The 14,937-nt window shown below is 41.0% G+C and overlaps 1 protein-coding gene across 1 annotated transcript; it reads left to right on the top strand.

Annotated features, from left to right (window-relative positions):
• The first annotated feature begins 7,506 nt into the window (after positions 1-7,506).
• On the top strand, positions 7,507-14,937 carry LOC307148030 (E3 ubiquitin-protein ligase TRIM35-like). Its single transcript, XM_079853208.1, has 6 exons — positions 7,507-8,144; positions 9,944-10,039; positions 10,256-10,474; positions 10,552-10,574; positions 10,656-10,774; positions 12,950-14,937. The coding sequence occupies exons 1-6, from the start codon at positions 7,743-7,745 to the stop codon at positions 13,435-13,437; spliced, it is 1,347 nt and encodes a 448-aa protein (XP_079709334.1). The 5' UTR covers positions 7,507-7,742; the 3' UTR covers positions 13,438-14,937.

Here is a 14,937-nt window from a genome sequence, read left to right as displayed (position 1 = left end):
GCACGTGGGTTTCGTGACATCATCGATTGATGACAGATTTGAGAAGTTGCAAGTGCCTAATTGAGGTTGTACCGCGAATGTGAATGTAAGATTTAACGCAAAATATATGTTACAAGTTTGTGTCTGTCGTTGTATTTCTGTGAATGGCATTTTACACATTTGTGTCTACTCGTCTGCAGCTTCAGATTGAGAATACAGGTTTGTGACTATTGTCTGCGAGTGCAAATTTCAACATTCAACTTCAGATTTTTATTTTACAGGTTTTCACATTGGAGCTGTGAGTGTAAATGTTCATGTACAAGTACGAATATTTATTGTACAAGTTCTCAAATTCACATCTACGTGCTCTCGAGTTTTGCTACTGATTTACCTTCATAATATCGCGGCTTTACCTCCTGCTCACTACTGCGCAGACTCAGACAACAGATATTTGTTATAACGTTCTCCAAACATACATCTGACTTCCAGCCATAGCTTTAGATGAAATAAAATAATAAAACAAAAATCTCTCAAGATCTCAACAACTTTACAAACTGCATTACCAGCTTCACTTATTACTAACCAGACTGACTTTATTTATAAAGAAGCTCTTGTTGAGAATTAATAGAGGTTTAGATATTGATGTTTTATTATTTCGTTTGACATCACCATGATGGTGATCAGTGTTTGCTATAGTTCGGGCTCTCGACCCTTGACTTTTAGACTTTATATTTTCTCTGGATGCTGTAACTGTGTTTGTAACACACTGTGTTGATACATTTGTTATGGCAGAAAAAAAGCCAAAAGAGAATGTATCCAGATGATGTTGATAACAACATAATTATCACCTATATTCAGTATGCAGTCTTTGTTTGGTGCTGTTCATTTTATATATTTAATTATAATTTCCCTGTGATTATAAAATATGAGATCCAACAGTGTTAAGGTCCTTGCACACTGAGTCCATACATTTTCACATGCGTTTTTTCATATTCGTGAATATTTGTGATTCGGTGGCTCTAAATTGTCAAAACACCATTCAAAATGCTTGCTACGGATGTGAAAAATGCAGAAAATCGAACCTGATCCCAAAAATTTTTTGACGGATGAAAGTTTCAGTGCAAGCGTGATTGACATAACGTGAGGTCGTATTTATTTTTTAACTTGCAAATATTTCGGATGTGAATTTCGGACTCCGTGTGCAAGGGCCTTTATAATAATTTACAAAGAATTTTAAATGCATAATGAGACACAAACATTTGACCTACTGTGTCATTTAGACACAAAGAGACCAAGAATCAGTGTATGAATCTCAACAATGGTGACGATCAAAAGCTTCATGCTGCAATGCATGCTGGGTAACTAGTCTTTGTGCACCTTGACCTCACATTGTGACCATAGTATGAGCACACAGTGAGGGCGCTGTGAGGTTACACTTTTAGCTCACTGTAACCTCACATTGTGACCACATCACAAGTATCCTGGGAGCTCATGGTGAAATCACTGGGAGATCAAGTTGTTGACTGGGCCAAGCCTAAATTCAACTGAGGGGCTAAAATTAATTCCGATGATGTATCAGACTGTGAACGACGTATGTTTTCGTTTGGACGGTGATGAGACAGTGACCTATTGGCTAATTATCCAGAGAATACCCTCATAAAGCAGAAAGGTCGGTGGGTGAACAGTGGTGGTCTGGATGTGTGTGAAGGTACTTCTGCTCCCTGAGCTGGATTCTGATTGCAATAGCACACGAAAATCAGAGTGCCTGCACTTCACGAATGGAGAGGGTTAATGGATATGTGTTGCACCAGAAGCCTATCGCGAGTCACACAGAGGGGGAAAGATGAAATGCGGGAAATCTGAAGATTCACATAATATTGGGTGGGAAAGCAGTTAGAATGCCATTCTATCCTATAGTGCTCCTGATCCAAGGCACATAATGTCATACTTTCTTCCAAAAGCTAGAGATGAATTAGCTTGAATAAAGTGGTTAAAACAGTTGCCCAGACTTACCTGTATAACAACTTATTTCTTAGAGACGACCCAAGCTCCGAATGGTACAAAAGGTAATTATAGACACATTTTTGATGAGATGGGGAGTGTTGAAACCAACGAAGGTTCATTTGGTCCGATGGGATGCTGACAGGTCTTATGATTGACAGGGCGGGGCGGGCACGTGATCGGCTCAGAATGCATTTTCAAATTGCACATTGAATTTTGCTACATTCATTGCGGGACACTTAATGGAAACGCAATTGCAAGTGTCTTAACTGTGAGTGTAAATGCAATTAAGAAAAAAATAACATTTAAATTACAATTTTGTTTTTGCTTGTGTCACAGGTCGGGGTGGACTTCCCTCCCCTTCACAACGTACCACCTCGAGGAGTTACCCAGAGACACGACAGACCAGACAAGATATTGATCAAAAACGTATATTTTATTTAGTTAAAAACAAGTCCAATCTCCACTTAAATCCAGCAGGTCGCGTGGGTAGTTCACCCAACAGTTCCTCTCGACCAGAGGTAAACGATGGGGCAAGCACTGATGGGGTTTCGCACAGTGGTTCCTCTTCAGCCGGACGCAAGTAATGGGGCGGGTACTGGTAGGGGTTTCGCACAGCAACTCCTCTTCGGCTGGAGGTAAGTAATGGCTCAGGCACTGGCAAGGGTTTACACAGCAACTCCTCTTCGGCTGGAGGTAAGTAATGGCTCAGGCACTGGCAGGGGTTTGCACAGCAACTCCTCTTCGGCTGGAGGTAAGTAATGGCTCAGGCACTGGCAGGGGTTTGCACAGCAACTCCTCTTCGGCTGGAGGCAAGTAATGGCTCAGGCACTGGCAGGGGTTTGCACAGCAACTCCTCTTCGGCTGGAGGCAAGTAATGGCTCAGGCACTGGCAGGGGTTTGCACAGCAACTCCTCTTCGGCTGGAGGTAAGTAACGGCTCAGGCACTGGCAGGGATTTGCACAGCAACTCCTCTTCGGCTGGAGGTAAGTAACGGCTCAGGCACTGGCAGGGATTTGCACAGCAACTCCTCTTCGGCTGGAGGTAAGTACTGGAGCACGTGCTAGTGGAAAATTGACAGCAAAGGAAGGGGATTACTCATCTCACAGGACAGCATCAATTATTTGAGTGTCGCCTCTCTTTGGGATAGAGGGGAGGATCGGGCAGGGGGAAGCGTCAGCCGCGCTCCAGCACTTCGTCGCAGATGACCACCGAGGAACTCTCCCGTTCCCTCCACGGGACACACTCACTAGTTGGAGGCAGCTCCCCCTCCACAACCGTCGAGTCGCAACAACAGTCGCTCTCTTCCCCACAGAACGGTGTTGGCCACTTCCACTAACAGGGCAATCCTCAGAGCAGCGATGGCAGTATTCGATAGCAGGGGGGCGGTTTCTCTGTGTTCACAGAACCACAGAGGGGAGTACAGGTTTCAATCGTCAACAGCTGTGCCTTCTCTCCACAGGACAGCAGCAACAGCATTCAATAGCAGAGGAACAATTTCTCTGTTCACAGAACAATCATGGTGAATAGAAGACTTGACATTCAGCAACTGAATCTTCTTCCCACAGAGCAGCGATGGCAACATTCGATGACAGAGGGCAGTCTCTTTATGTTCACAGAACCACAGAAGTGAATGCAGATTTCAAATCAACAGCTGAGCCTTCTCTCCACAGGACAGCGACAACAGCATTCAATAGCAGAGGGCAGTTTCTCTATGTTCACAGAACAATCGTGATAAATTGAAGTCTTGACATTCAGCAACTGAATCTTCTTACCGCAAAGCAGCGATGGCAGTATTCAATGGCAGAGGGCAGTTTCTCTATATTCCCAGAACAGCAGTGGTAAGTACAGGTTTCAACGGTCAGCTGCTGAGCCCTCTTCCCACAGGACAGTAGTTACAGCATACAATGGCCGAGGACAGTTTCTCTATGTTCACAGAACAATCGTGGTGAATAGAAGATTTAACAATCAGCAACTGGATCTTCTTACCACAGAGCAGTGATGGCAGTATTTGATGATAGAGGGCAGTTTCTCTATATTCACAGAACCACGGAAGTGAATACAGGTTTCAATCGTCAACAGCATCCATAGATCTCTCCTAAATCCTCTTCCACTCAGACGAGTTCGAGCTGCATTCCTGCACAGCATATGCTCAACACACAGCAGTTAGTTAATTTCAGTTTGGCCTTCAGAACCCACAAGTAGACGACTGGAGAACAGGCAGACATAAACTTCAGTTTCCACACCAGTGCACAATTCAGTCACTTCAAATGATCACACGTGTTCACTTCACATTAGGCACTGCAACTCACATCAACTCACAGTGAATAGGGTCTCTTGTCGTGGTCCCAGCCGACTCTCTCCGCTCCACTGGCAAACTGTACATCCAAGCTGTGTAGATGGTTGACTATGGAAACACAACTGGCATTGAAAAGTTTCAGAATAGAACTCACCGGACGCCGGGGCAGTTTCACCACATACTAGCAGGTGGCGAGCGCTACAGGCATAACCTCGTAATAGGACTGGCAGATAACACTTGTCTGTTCGTTGAATTCGCACAGTTAAATCATATCGCTACGTTCCAGCTCTTCCTTCTTTACTCACAGTCCTCTCCGTTCTTTATCGTTCTGCCCTCTCGTGTACTGCCCGATGTGATCAGTGAATCGACAACAACAGATTTCCTCCAGTCTGCGTCCGCCCAAAAGACTTCTTACCCCAAAACTCCAGCACAAAACTTAGACTTCGCTGCCAAACTGCACAAAAGAACTTTTCAAAAGGACTACCGCTTCCTGCCCATCAACCGGATCCTTTTATAATCCCCCTCGTGGCTCAATCTCTGCTCATCGCCCAGCTGTCACTCGTTTTCCTAATCAGCGAGCTCCGTCAGACTGTTTACACAGGAAGACCCGGAACCGTTCCGGTGTTACATCGAACTTGCTCCCCCTGGAAACAAGTATAGAGCGGGGCAGTTCCACTTAATCGTCACCCCGTGACATCTGAACATGTTAAACATATCTAATCATTTCTGTAATACATTTTAATTTTAATTTTGCAACTTATAAAGCGTTAAAATATGTATTCAATTTACATATTAAAACTAGTGTATGAAATGGCAAATGTAAATTATATAATTGAATTTTCATTTTCATTTAGCGCCAAACGTTGCACAAATGTAATGGAAAATTAAAATTTAAATACAGAAATGCATTGCCATTTTACATATTGCATTGTTATTTTGCATATTACATTTCAAATTGAAATTTGCTACTCATAAGCTTCGATACTATGTGGTGTTTTTAATATGCTTTAAGACAAACCATGTGTAAGTTCATAAGTCGACACCATTGCTGAGTATTTCCTCCTTAAAACTGCAGTGAACCAAAGACAGTCTCAAAAACACGCTTTGAAATCGCTGGTGTTTCTGACGTCACAAACTACCTTGTAACCAATCAGATCAACGTGTGATCGTCAACCAGTGGATCTCTGAGCTGAGTGAGTGAGTGGAGGCGGGGCTCATTTGCATATTCATAGAACCACATCATAGAACCATACTAAATGAGGCAAGGGGGTCTCCTCATTTGATATAATGCATGGTCTTCTCTTTATATCTTTCTTTCTCGTTATGTCAGAACAGGATTTTCTTTCTAGGATGTATTAATTGATGGTTGATTTTTAGAGTGTAAAACTGTTCCACAAAGGTTATTGTAAGAGCCATTATGCTCTATTTAAATGTCTGTAGTACATTTAAGAAAACTGGAGAAAACTGGGTGGAGTATGGGTTTAGGGTATATATGGTGTAATGGGGAAGCAAACAATTTTTGACCGTGTCAGGATTATGTAAGGACATGCTAACTGATGATTGCAATGTGTTTGAGCATCCGAACTGAGACAAATAAAGAAGAAAAATGCAGTATTGGACTGGAAGTGTATTTGTTTGGAACCACGCGTCAGATAGCCCTACAAACACCTCTTAGTGACGAGATGGTAATTTGTCGCTACAGTTATTTCAATTCTATTCAGATGTTGTCTTGTGAAACACCACACTGTTGTTTGCTGACATTGTTCCTCCAGAACACAAAAACTGGAGGTATTTTGTTGTTGTTTTTACTTCAAATAATGACGTTGTTTATTTTATTTTATTTTATTTGTTTGTTTCATTTGAAGCACTTTATTGTTGACCACCACAAACTTTATAACTTGCATCCTCATTGTATATATATATATATATATATATATATATATATATATATATATATATATATATATATATATATAGGCTATATATAATTTACAGTAAATTTTGGTTGCCAGCAAGCCTGAAAATTAGAGTACAGTAAAAACACAGCATAATTGTAAAAAACTGCAAAACAAGAGTAGCTGTGAATTAACATGTAACATTTTAGTCCAGTGATGGTGATGAAGAGTTACAGAATGGTTTAAATAACATAAGGATTAACCAAAATCAGATAAATCATTGTGTAGTGTTTGGAGTTTTCCTGGTAACTGTTCCAGCACTCTTTTATTTCTGTAATTATTAAATAGGTTAAATAGAATTTAAAACAATTACTTACTTCATCAATATAATGTTTATTTTGTTCTGCAAGACAGGGAAAATATGTATTTTTGTTAATAATTAAGATTTTGAGTTTGTTCTGTGAGTGACGTCATTGGTAATGGACCGGTCGCGCGCCTGCGCTCTTTCAGAACAGCACGTGACTGGAGAGAGTCAGATATGTCTCTGCACTGCTCTGCATTTAAGAGCGAAAATATGCTGTATTAAGTAAAGTTTCAAGTTGATATTTATTATAGAAGTGTCATAAAACGGGAACATGTTTATATATGCATTTTCTGCCTACAGTTCAATGTATTTTCAGAGTTTAATAAACGCACGTGTTTGTTTTATGTTGCCGCCTGCGCGCCAAATTAGAGTGCAGGTTTTTCCCTGTTAATAATTTTCTCTACATATAATTTTGGTGGATTGAGTCTGTGAAAATGTCGTTTCGTATATTAAATGTGTGTAGCTTTAATTTGGATATTAAAATGTATGTTTATAGCCATATGTGTGACCTGTGCATTAGATGAATTGCAGTTGCTGTAAGAGGACTGTACTTAACGTGTATTTTCTCATACATCCTTCAGCTGAGAGTGAACCTGAAGGCTTGTGTGTTGATTGTCTGTCCTCTGTCACTAAACTGCAGATGTGGTCCATCGAAGCCAGTGGTGTCGGGAGTTTCTTTGTGGTGCGAGACATTGTCCACTACAATTGGATACTTGAACAAACAATCTCTCTAAAAATAAAGAGCAATAAATAAAACACACAAATAAAGTGTCTTTATTATTGCCAATATTTGTGTTTTTCATTGTTCTTTAGTGTTTGATTCAAGGTTTTAATTTATAGCATTATACCTGAGAAAGTTTTAATTGAAGCTTTGTTAAAATGGAAGTTAAAATTTAACCTGAAGAAATCCTGATGTTGTTCTTTGACCCACATGTGATCATAAACTCCACCCTCTTACAACACTTACCAGGAAGAGACTGACTTATTATTTCTCTTTTCTGTCATGCTGACTCTCTTCTCTCTCGACAAAAGCAATAAAGAAGCAGCGATCAGTGGAGAATGAAGACAAACACTTTCAAGAAAGATTTGTGAGACATTTGTTTCTGAACAGACAGCAGATCGTTGTGATTCTCAAGGTCATTTTTAAACCCGTCGTTCAGAAAATGACAGTAAAGTTTGTGTTGCTGGAGCTCAAACGGTGAAAATGGCTTCACTAAATGTCTCTGCAGAAGAGCTTTCTTGTCCCGTGTGCTGTGAAATCTTCAGGGCTCCTGTTGTTTTATCATGTAGTCACAGTGTCTGTAAAGAGTGTCTTCAACAGTTCTGGAGAACCAAGAAAACTCAGGAGTGTCCTGTCTGCAGGAGAAGATCCTCAAGAGATCGTCCTCCTCTTAATCTGGCGTTAAAAAACTTGTGCGAGTCGTTCCTGAAGGAGAGAAATGAGACGCGTTCATCAGGATCTGAGGAGAGCTGCAGTTTACACAGTGAGAAACTCAAACTCTTCTGTCTGGAGGACAAACAGCCTGTGTGTGTAGTGTGTATTACTTCACAACAACACGACAATCATAAAGTCAGACCCATCACTGAAGTGGTTTCATCATATAAGGTAAGACAAATATCTCTTGTTTTAAATGTAAATGAAACTGAAAGTGACATGAAGAGAGTAGTAAACACACACACACACACACACACACACACACACACACACACACACACACACACACACAGAAACACTCACACAGACATGCACACACACTCACATACACACACACACATACACTAATACACACACACACACACACACACACACACACACACAGGACCCTATCATACACCCGGTGCAATGCAGCACCAGGAGCGACTCAAGTGTGTTTTGCTAGTTTCAGCCCGACGCAGTTTTCATTTTCACGTCCTGCGCCACGTTGTTTAAATAGCAAATGCATTTGCGCTGATCTGTTCGCCAATGGGCTGCTGGTCTGAGAACGAGGAGTGTGTTCAGGTGCATTGTTGGTGTGTTGCTATTTTGAGGAACTGAAATAAACTGAGCCATTGACCAAATGAAACCTGGTCTAAAGTCAATGATGCAGTAATTATTTTGTTGTTGTTATTTAAAGAGCGCATTAGTAATGTGCTATTGGCGGGTCCATAACGTGCGTACACTCTGCTTATCACACATACTCTGCTTATTACACACACACACACACACACACACACATACACACACACACACAGCAGCACAGACACTTGGCAAATATTAAAGGGGTGGTTGATTATGATTTGACTTTTCTAACTTTAGTTAGTGTGTAATGTTGCTGTTTGAGGATAAACAACATCTGCAAAGTTCAAAGCAAAGGGAGATATTTTAATTTACAGAAATCTCTTTTTAAGGACTACAACAAACGGCTGGTAGAGACTACACGACATTCCTCCCGGGTTAGTGACATCACAAACCCTAGAATTTACATAAACCCCGCCCCCTGAACACGATTTATAGATTATCAAGACAGAATATGCTAATCAATGACTAGAAGATAACTCCACATCAGCTGCATAAATTCATCAACTAACCATTCAGAAATGTCCTGTTGCTTCTACATGTTGTCACTTCTTCTTGAGTCTCTCCATCATTGTCTGAATCCGGTTTGAACATAAAAGGCTAAAAGTTTTTGAAATGTTCAGTGCATGTCTGTGTGAGGTCACAGAACAAAGAAGACGTTGTTTGCCGGCAGCCAATGAAGACCGTAGGCGTTAATTATGCAAATGTGTTTCATCGTTACGTATGCCGGTCACAGAAGTGAGACTGGAGTTACTGACGACTCGTTTAGGCGGTTCAGACTCAATTCTTTCTTTTGGGAGACAATAACTTTATTTATCGAGCACTTTCCACTTTACAACTTTGCAGAACGTTTACATTCACAAACAGCCGTATTACACACTGCATGAAAGGGAATATTCGAGAAAGCATATGGGGCACTTTAAGACCTTTTAACAAACTTGATGCTGTTGAAAAAGTCCTATTTAAGTGATTTGATTGAATAGGGCTTCAGTAATCAGGACTGGTTGTGTTTAGTCCAGCTGAACCACATTATAAATACATTTCATAGATTTGAGGAATTCGTAACTACAGCGGCAAATACATTTTCACGCAGGCCTTGTTGGTATTGAATAACTTTTTGCTTTAATAAATAACATTTTCTTTTACAAACTGTACTTTGTGTTTACTCAGATTATCTTTGTTTTATGTTTTAATTTCTGAATCAATTTAATATGAGATGTGCACAAAAATAGAAGAAATCAGGATGAGGATAAATACTTTTCACTGTATTATATGATCATATCACTGTATTGTCTTCTCTTCTTCTCTTCACTGTAATCTTGTGTTTTATGTTTTTTGTTCAATTCTAGGAGGAGCTCAATACAGCACTGAAGACCTTACAAGAGAAACTTAAACACAAAGAAAAAATTAAAGGAGAGTTTGAGAAAACAGTTCAACACATCAAGGTGAGGAAACAGAATCAAGAGTCATGTATAGTATCACTGTATACAGTTATGATTTAATATAATGGATTATAATTGATTATTTCTGTAAATGACGAGCATCAATCTGCTTCTGGATCCGTTCTATGTCGGGTATCTGAGTTTATCTCTGATATGAATGATGTGAAGTGTTGATGTGTGTCGACTGAGATGACTGAAGTGAATGTGATGTGATTTCAGTCTCAAGCTGAGCACACAGAGCGTCAGATTAAACAGCAGTTTGAGAAGCTTCATCAGTTTCTCAGAGATGAAGAAGAAGCTACAGTCACTGCACTGAGGGAGGAAGAGGAGCAGAAGAAGCAGAAGCTGGAGGAGATGAACACACACATCTCAGCTCTTTCACACACAATCAAAGACATGGAGGAGATGATGAAAGCCAATGACGTCTGCTTTCTGAAGGTCTGATTTCAGATCATTGGTTGATCATTGGTTGATTGATTGAGTTGTTGATGATAAATGGTGTGTTTGTTCTGCAGGAGTTTCCAGTCTCAATGGAAAGGTGAGTGATCTGCTCCTGTCTCTGGTCTCTCTGGTTCTGATCCAAAGCCACTGCAGTTCTGACTCCTGAATGTTCTTCCAGAGTCCAGAGCTCACAGCCGGATCCACAGATGGCTTCTGGAGCTTTGATTCATGTGCCACGATACTTGGGCAACCTGCCGTTCAGAGTCTGGAAGAAGATGCAGGACATCGTCCAAAACAGTGAGTCTGACTGCAGAAGATCTGAGCTGGAGAGTTAAAGGTTCTTCATGACTAGATAGATAGATAGATAGATAGATAGATATAGACAGATAGATAGATAGATAGATAGATAGATAGATAGATTAGAAATATTAGATATAATGGCAGTTTAATTGAGTCTAATGAGCGACACGCGTCATAATCTGAAAACCTCACGCCCACCGGGGGGAAAACAATCCAATTTATGTTGTTAAATGCTCATTTTTTGGGTCGACAGCTTATAAAAACGTTATTTCTGGGTTTTTTTTAGCTTGTTTGCTGTACACCTTGTAACATAGCAGCTTTTAGACATAGTTTTGTTTTTTGTTATAAGTCATACACAATGCAAAGTCAATGGAGACGGTTGGATTGTCGCCACCCTTATTTCTAGCTCCCATGATTCCATTTCCTTGCGTGAATTATGGGCGCGACTTCCTGTCACTGAACCGGAGGTTTCCATGGTAATGGTCATAAACAGTCTATGCTAGCGGTACGCTAATCCTCTTTTTAGAGTGCTTGGGAACTAAAACATGTGGGAACACACCCTGTTACACTTACACTCACCTAAAGGATTATTAGGAACACCTGTTCAATTTCTCATTAATGCAATTATCTAATCAACCAATCACATGGCAGTTGCTTCAATGCATTTAGGGGTGTGGTCCTGGTCAAGACAATCTCCTGAACTCCAAACTGAATGTCAGAATGGGAAAGAAAGGTGATTTAAGCAATTTTGAGCGTGGCATGGTTGTTGGTGCCAGACGGGCCGGTCTGAGTATTTCACAATCTGCTCAGTTACTGGGATTTTCACGCACAACCATTTGTAGGGTTTACAAAGAATGGTGTGAAAAGGGAAAAACATCCAGTATGCGGCAGTCCTGTGGGCGAAAATGCCTTGTTGATGCTAGAGGTAAGAGGAGAATGGACTGATTCAAGCTGATAGAAGAGCAACTTTGACTGAAATAACCACTCGTTACAACCGAGGTATGCAGCAAAGCATTTGTGAAGCCACAACACGCACAACCTTGAGGCGGATGGGCTACAACAGCAGAAGACCCCACCGGGTACCTCTCATCTCCACTGTAAATAGGAAAAAGAGGCTACAATTTGCACAAGCTCACCAAAATTGGACAGTTGAAGACTGGAAAAATGTTGCCTGGTCTGATGAGTCTCGATTTCTGTTGAGACATTCAGATGGTAGAGTCAGAATTTGGCGTAAACAGAATGAGAACATGGATCCATCATGCCTTGTTACCACTGTGCAGGCTGGTGGTGGTGGTGTAATGGTGTGGGGGATGTTTTCTTGGCACACTTTAGGCCCCTTAGTGCCAATTGGGCATCGTTTAAATGCCACGGCCTACCTGAGCATTGTTTCTGACCATGTCCATCCCTTTATGACCACCATGTACCCATCCTCTGATGGCTACTTCCAGCAGGATAATGCACCATGTCACAAAGCTCGAATCATTTCAAATTGGTTTCTTGAACATGACAATGAGTTCACTGTACTAAAATGGCCCCCACAGTCACCAGATCTCAACCCAATAGAGCATCTTTGGGATGTGGTGGAACGGGAGCTTCGTGCCCTGGATGTGCATCCCACAAATCTCCATCAACTGCAAGATGCTATCCTATCAATATGGGCCAACATTTCTAAAGAATGCTTTCAGCACCTTGTTGAATCAATGCCACGTAGAATTAAGGCAGTTCTGAAGGCGAAAGGGGGTCAAACACAGTATTAGTATGGTGTTCCTAATAATCCTTTAGGTGAGTGTACAGTAGCGCCCCGAGAATAAGGAGGATAAGACCCAATAAAATGAAGATGATCAGATGCTGCTGAAGATCACACACACACACTTACAGTCCTTCATCTACAGCAGAAATCTCAACACATCTCATTGACTTATTGTTATTTAAATTTCCCAAAGTATCAGTTTCTCCTGATGGACACAAATGTCTGAATCCCATATTTAATGTTTGTAGTTGATGCCGTTAAACGCTGATGATAAAAACGAGTGTGAAACTAATAACAGCACTGACAGCGATCAGAGGAAAATGTGTTTGATCAACAGGACGAGAGTCATAATTCATAATAATCTGTGTTGGGTTATTATATGAAGATCAGAATAAAAGCATCTGTTGATTGTGTCTCATCAGCTCCTGTGATTCTGGATCCAAACACTGCAGATCCACGTCTCGTCCTGTCTGATGATCTGACCAGTGTGAGACTCAGCGGGAACTATCAAACTCTTCCTGATAATCCTGAGAGATTTAACGGGTGTCTCTGTGTTCTGGGTTCAGAGGGTTTTAACTCAGGAACACACTGCTGGGATGTGGAGGTTAAAGAGAGTTTAGCCTGGACTCTTGGAGTAACTACAGCATCAAACCAGAGGAAGGGAGGTGTTTTCTTCAACACTGATGTCTGGAGAGTGTCGTACGGGTGGACTACACGTTCTGGTTTTCGTGTTAAACAGAAGCTTGATCGTGTGAGAGTGAATCTGGACTATGACAGAGGAACGGTGTCTTTCTCTGATCCTGTAACTAACACACATCTGCACACATTCACAACCACCTTCACTCACACACTCTTTCCATTCTTCTGTTTTCATGGCTCTCTGAGGATCTTACCGGCCAATATTCAGTAAATGTCACTCCTGTAGATCTGGATCTTCCTGCTTTCATCATGTTTCCAATATTTAATCCATATCTCATGAGTAAGAGTGCTGTTGATCTGAGTATCAGTACGGTGGCTGTGATTGGGCCGTGATGATCACATGACTGATATCCAGCACTACAGCAACACACACACTCTCATGTTGCTTTAACAGATCAATAAACAACAGTGAAGTTTGTCACTTTGCTCATTTTCACATTATTATATTAGTCTAATTCTACACATGCACAGTTTCAATGAATTTGTAAATAAATAATTGTTTATTTCAGTTTAAATGATCATTTGCTCACTTCAGTACATGGATGTAAAGGATTTCTCAACTGATTTCAGTGGTTTATGATCTGCGTGGAGTACGATAAAGGTTCTGTCTGAAATTATTAAGAATCTCGCTGGTTAAAGGGATAGTTCACTTTGAAATTAAATTTTGGTATGTTTTAGCTTACCTCAAGGGCATCCAAGATGTAGGTGTCTTTTTTTCCGCAGTAGTTTCAATTTTGATATTTTTAGGTCAAACCGTTCTTGTCTGTCAGTCATATAATGCAGGTCTATGGTCACTATCTCGAAAGAACATGCACAGTGAAGTCCAAATTAAACAATTCCCCATCGTAAGTACACATTGATGGCCTAAGACACGAAACGAGCGGTTTGTGTGAGAAAACGAACAGTATTTATATCGTTTTTACCTCTTGTACACAGCCACCTCCAAGTGATCTGAGGGCGCAGGCGCTTCGGTCTGCGCAAGCGCCGGAAAGCGCCGGAAGTGATCTCTCGTGCGTGTACGTTACGTCACTCATTGTTTACACAGAACAGAGATTGTAGGTAAGACGGCTAATAGAAATGGTACTAATTTGCGCTTATCCGGGATGTTTAAACCGACGTAAAAGAAAACAATTACGTATGCCCGCGCAAACTCATCCGGGAGTGGTGAGTTTTCACGAATTCCCAATTTATAAGCCTTCTCTCTTGAAGTTATGGTTGATGGCTCTTCGGCTGGATATCAACACACCCATAAACTTACTAAAGTTGAGGAGGGTCTGCAGCGATAATTTTTCCCCTGATGATTTTATATTTATATTTATAATTTGGACTTCTCTGTGCATGCAGTTAGTGACCATAAACCTGCATTATATGACTGACAGACAAGAACGGTTTGACCTAAAAATATAAAAATTTAAACTACTGCGGAAACAAAGGCTGTGTCCAAATTCAGGGTCTGCATCCTCCTTAGGATCCTTTCTACCCGGTTGAAGGAGGAGGGGTCCTCCGATGACCGCAAAACCCGGAAGTCGGTGTTTGTGAATTTGGACAGCCTACCCTTCTTTCAGTTCCCTCCCTTACCCGTTGCTCATATCCTGTCGCCTAGCAACCGTGACAGCGCTAAGCAAGAAGCGGGAAAATGGACAAACAAAGAGTTATTCTCCTCATTTTAATTCTTTTGGAAGAAATAAAGCAATTAAATAAATTAAATACT

Source organism: Squalius cephalus (assembly GCF_949319135.1).
Source record: "Squalius cephalus genome assembly, chromosome: 20".
Taxonomy (NCBI): Eukaryota; Metazoa; Chordata; class Actinopteri; order Cypriniformes; family Leuciscidae; genus Squalius; species Squalius cephalus.
Note: the sequence above shows the minus strand (reverse complement) of the source record. Positions and strands in the feature narration are given on the sequence as shown.

What these genes read in the sequence shown, in the direction of transcription:
- LOC307148030 (XM_079853208.1), top strand. Translation starts at nt 7,743, where the DNA reads ATGGCTTCACTAAATGTCTCTGCAGAAGAGCTTTCTTGTCCCGTGTGC. An exon ending in AAACAGTTCAACACATCAAG is followed by an intron (nt 10,040 to 10,255) that starts GTGAGGAAACAG and finishes ATGTGATTTCAG; the next exon opens with TCTCAAGCTGAGCACACAGA. An exon ending in GCAGGACATCGTCCAAAACA is followed by an intron (nt 10,775 to 12,949) that starts GTGAGTCTGACT and finishes GTGTCTCATCAG; the next exon opens with CTCCTGTGATTCTGGATCCA.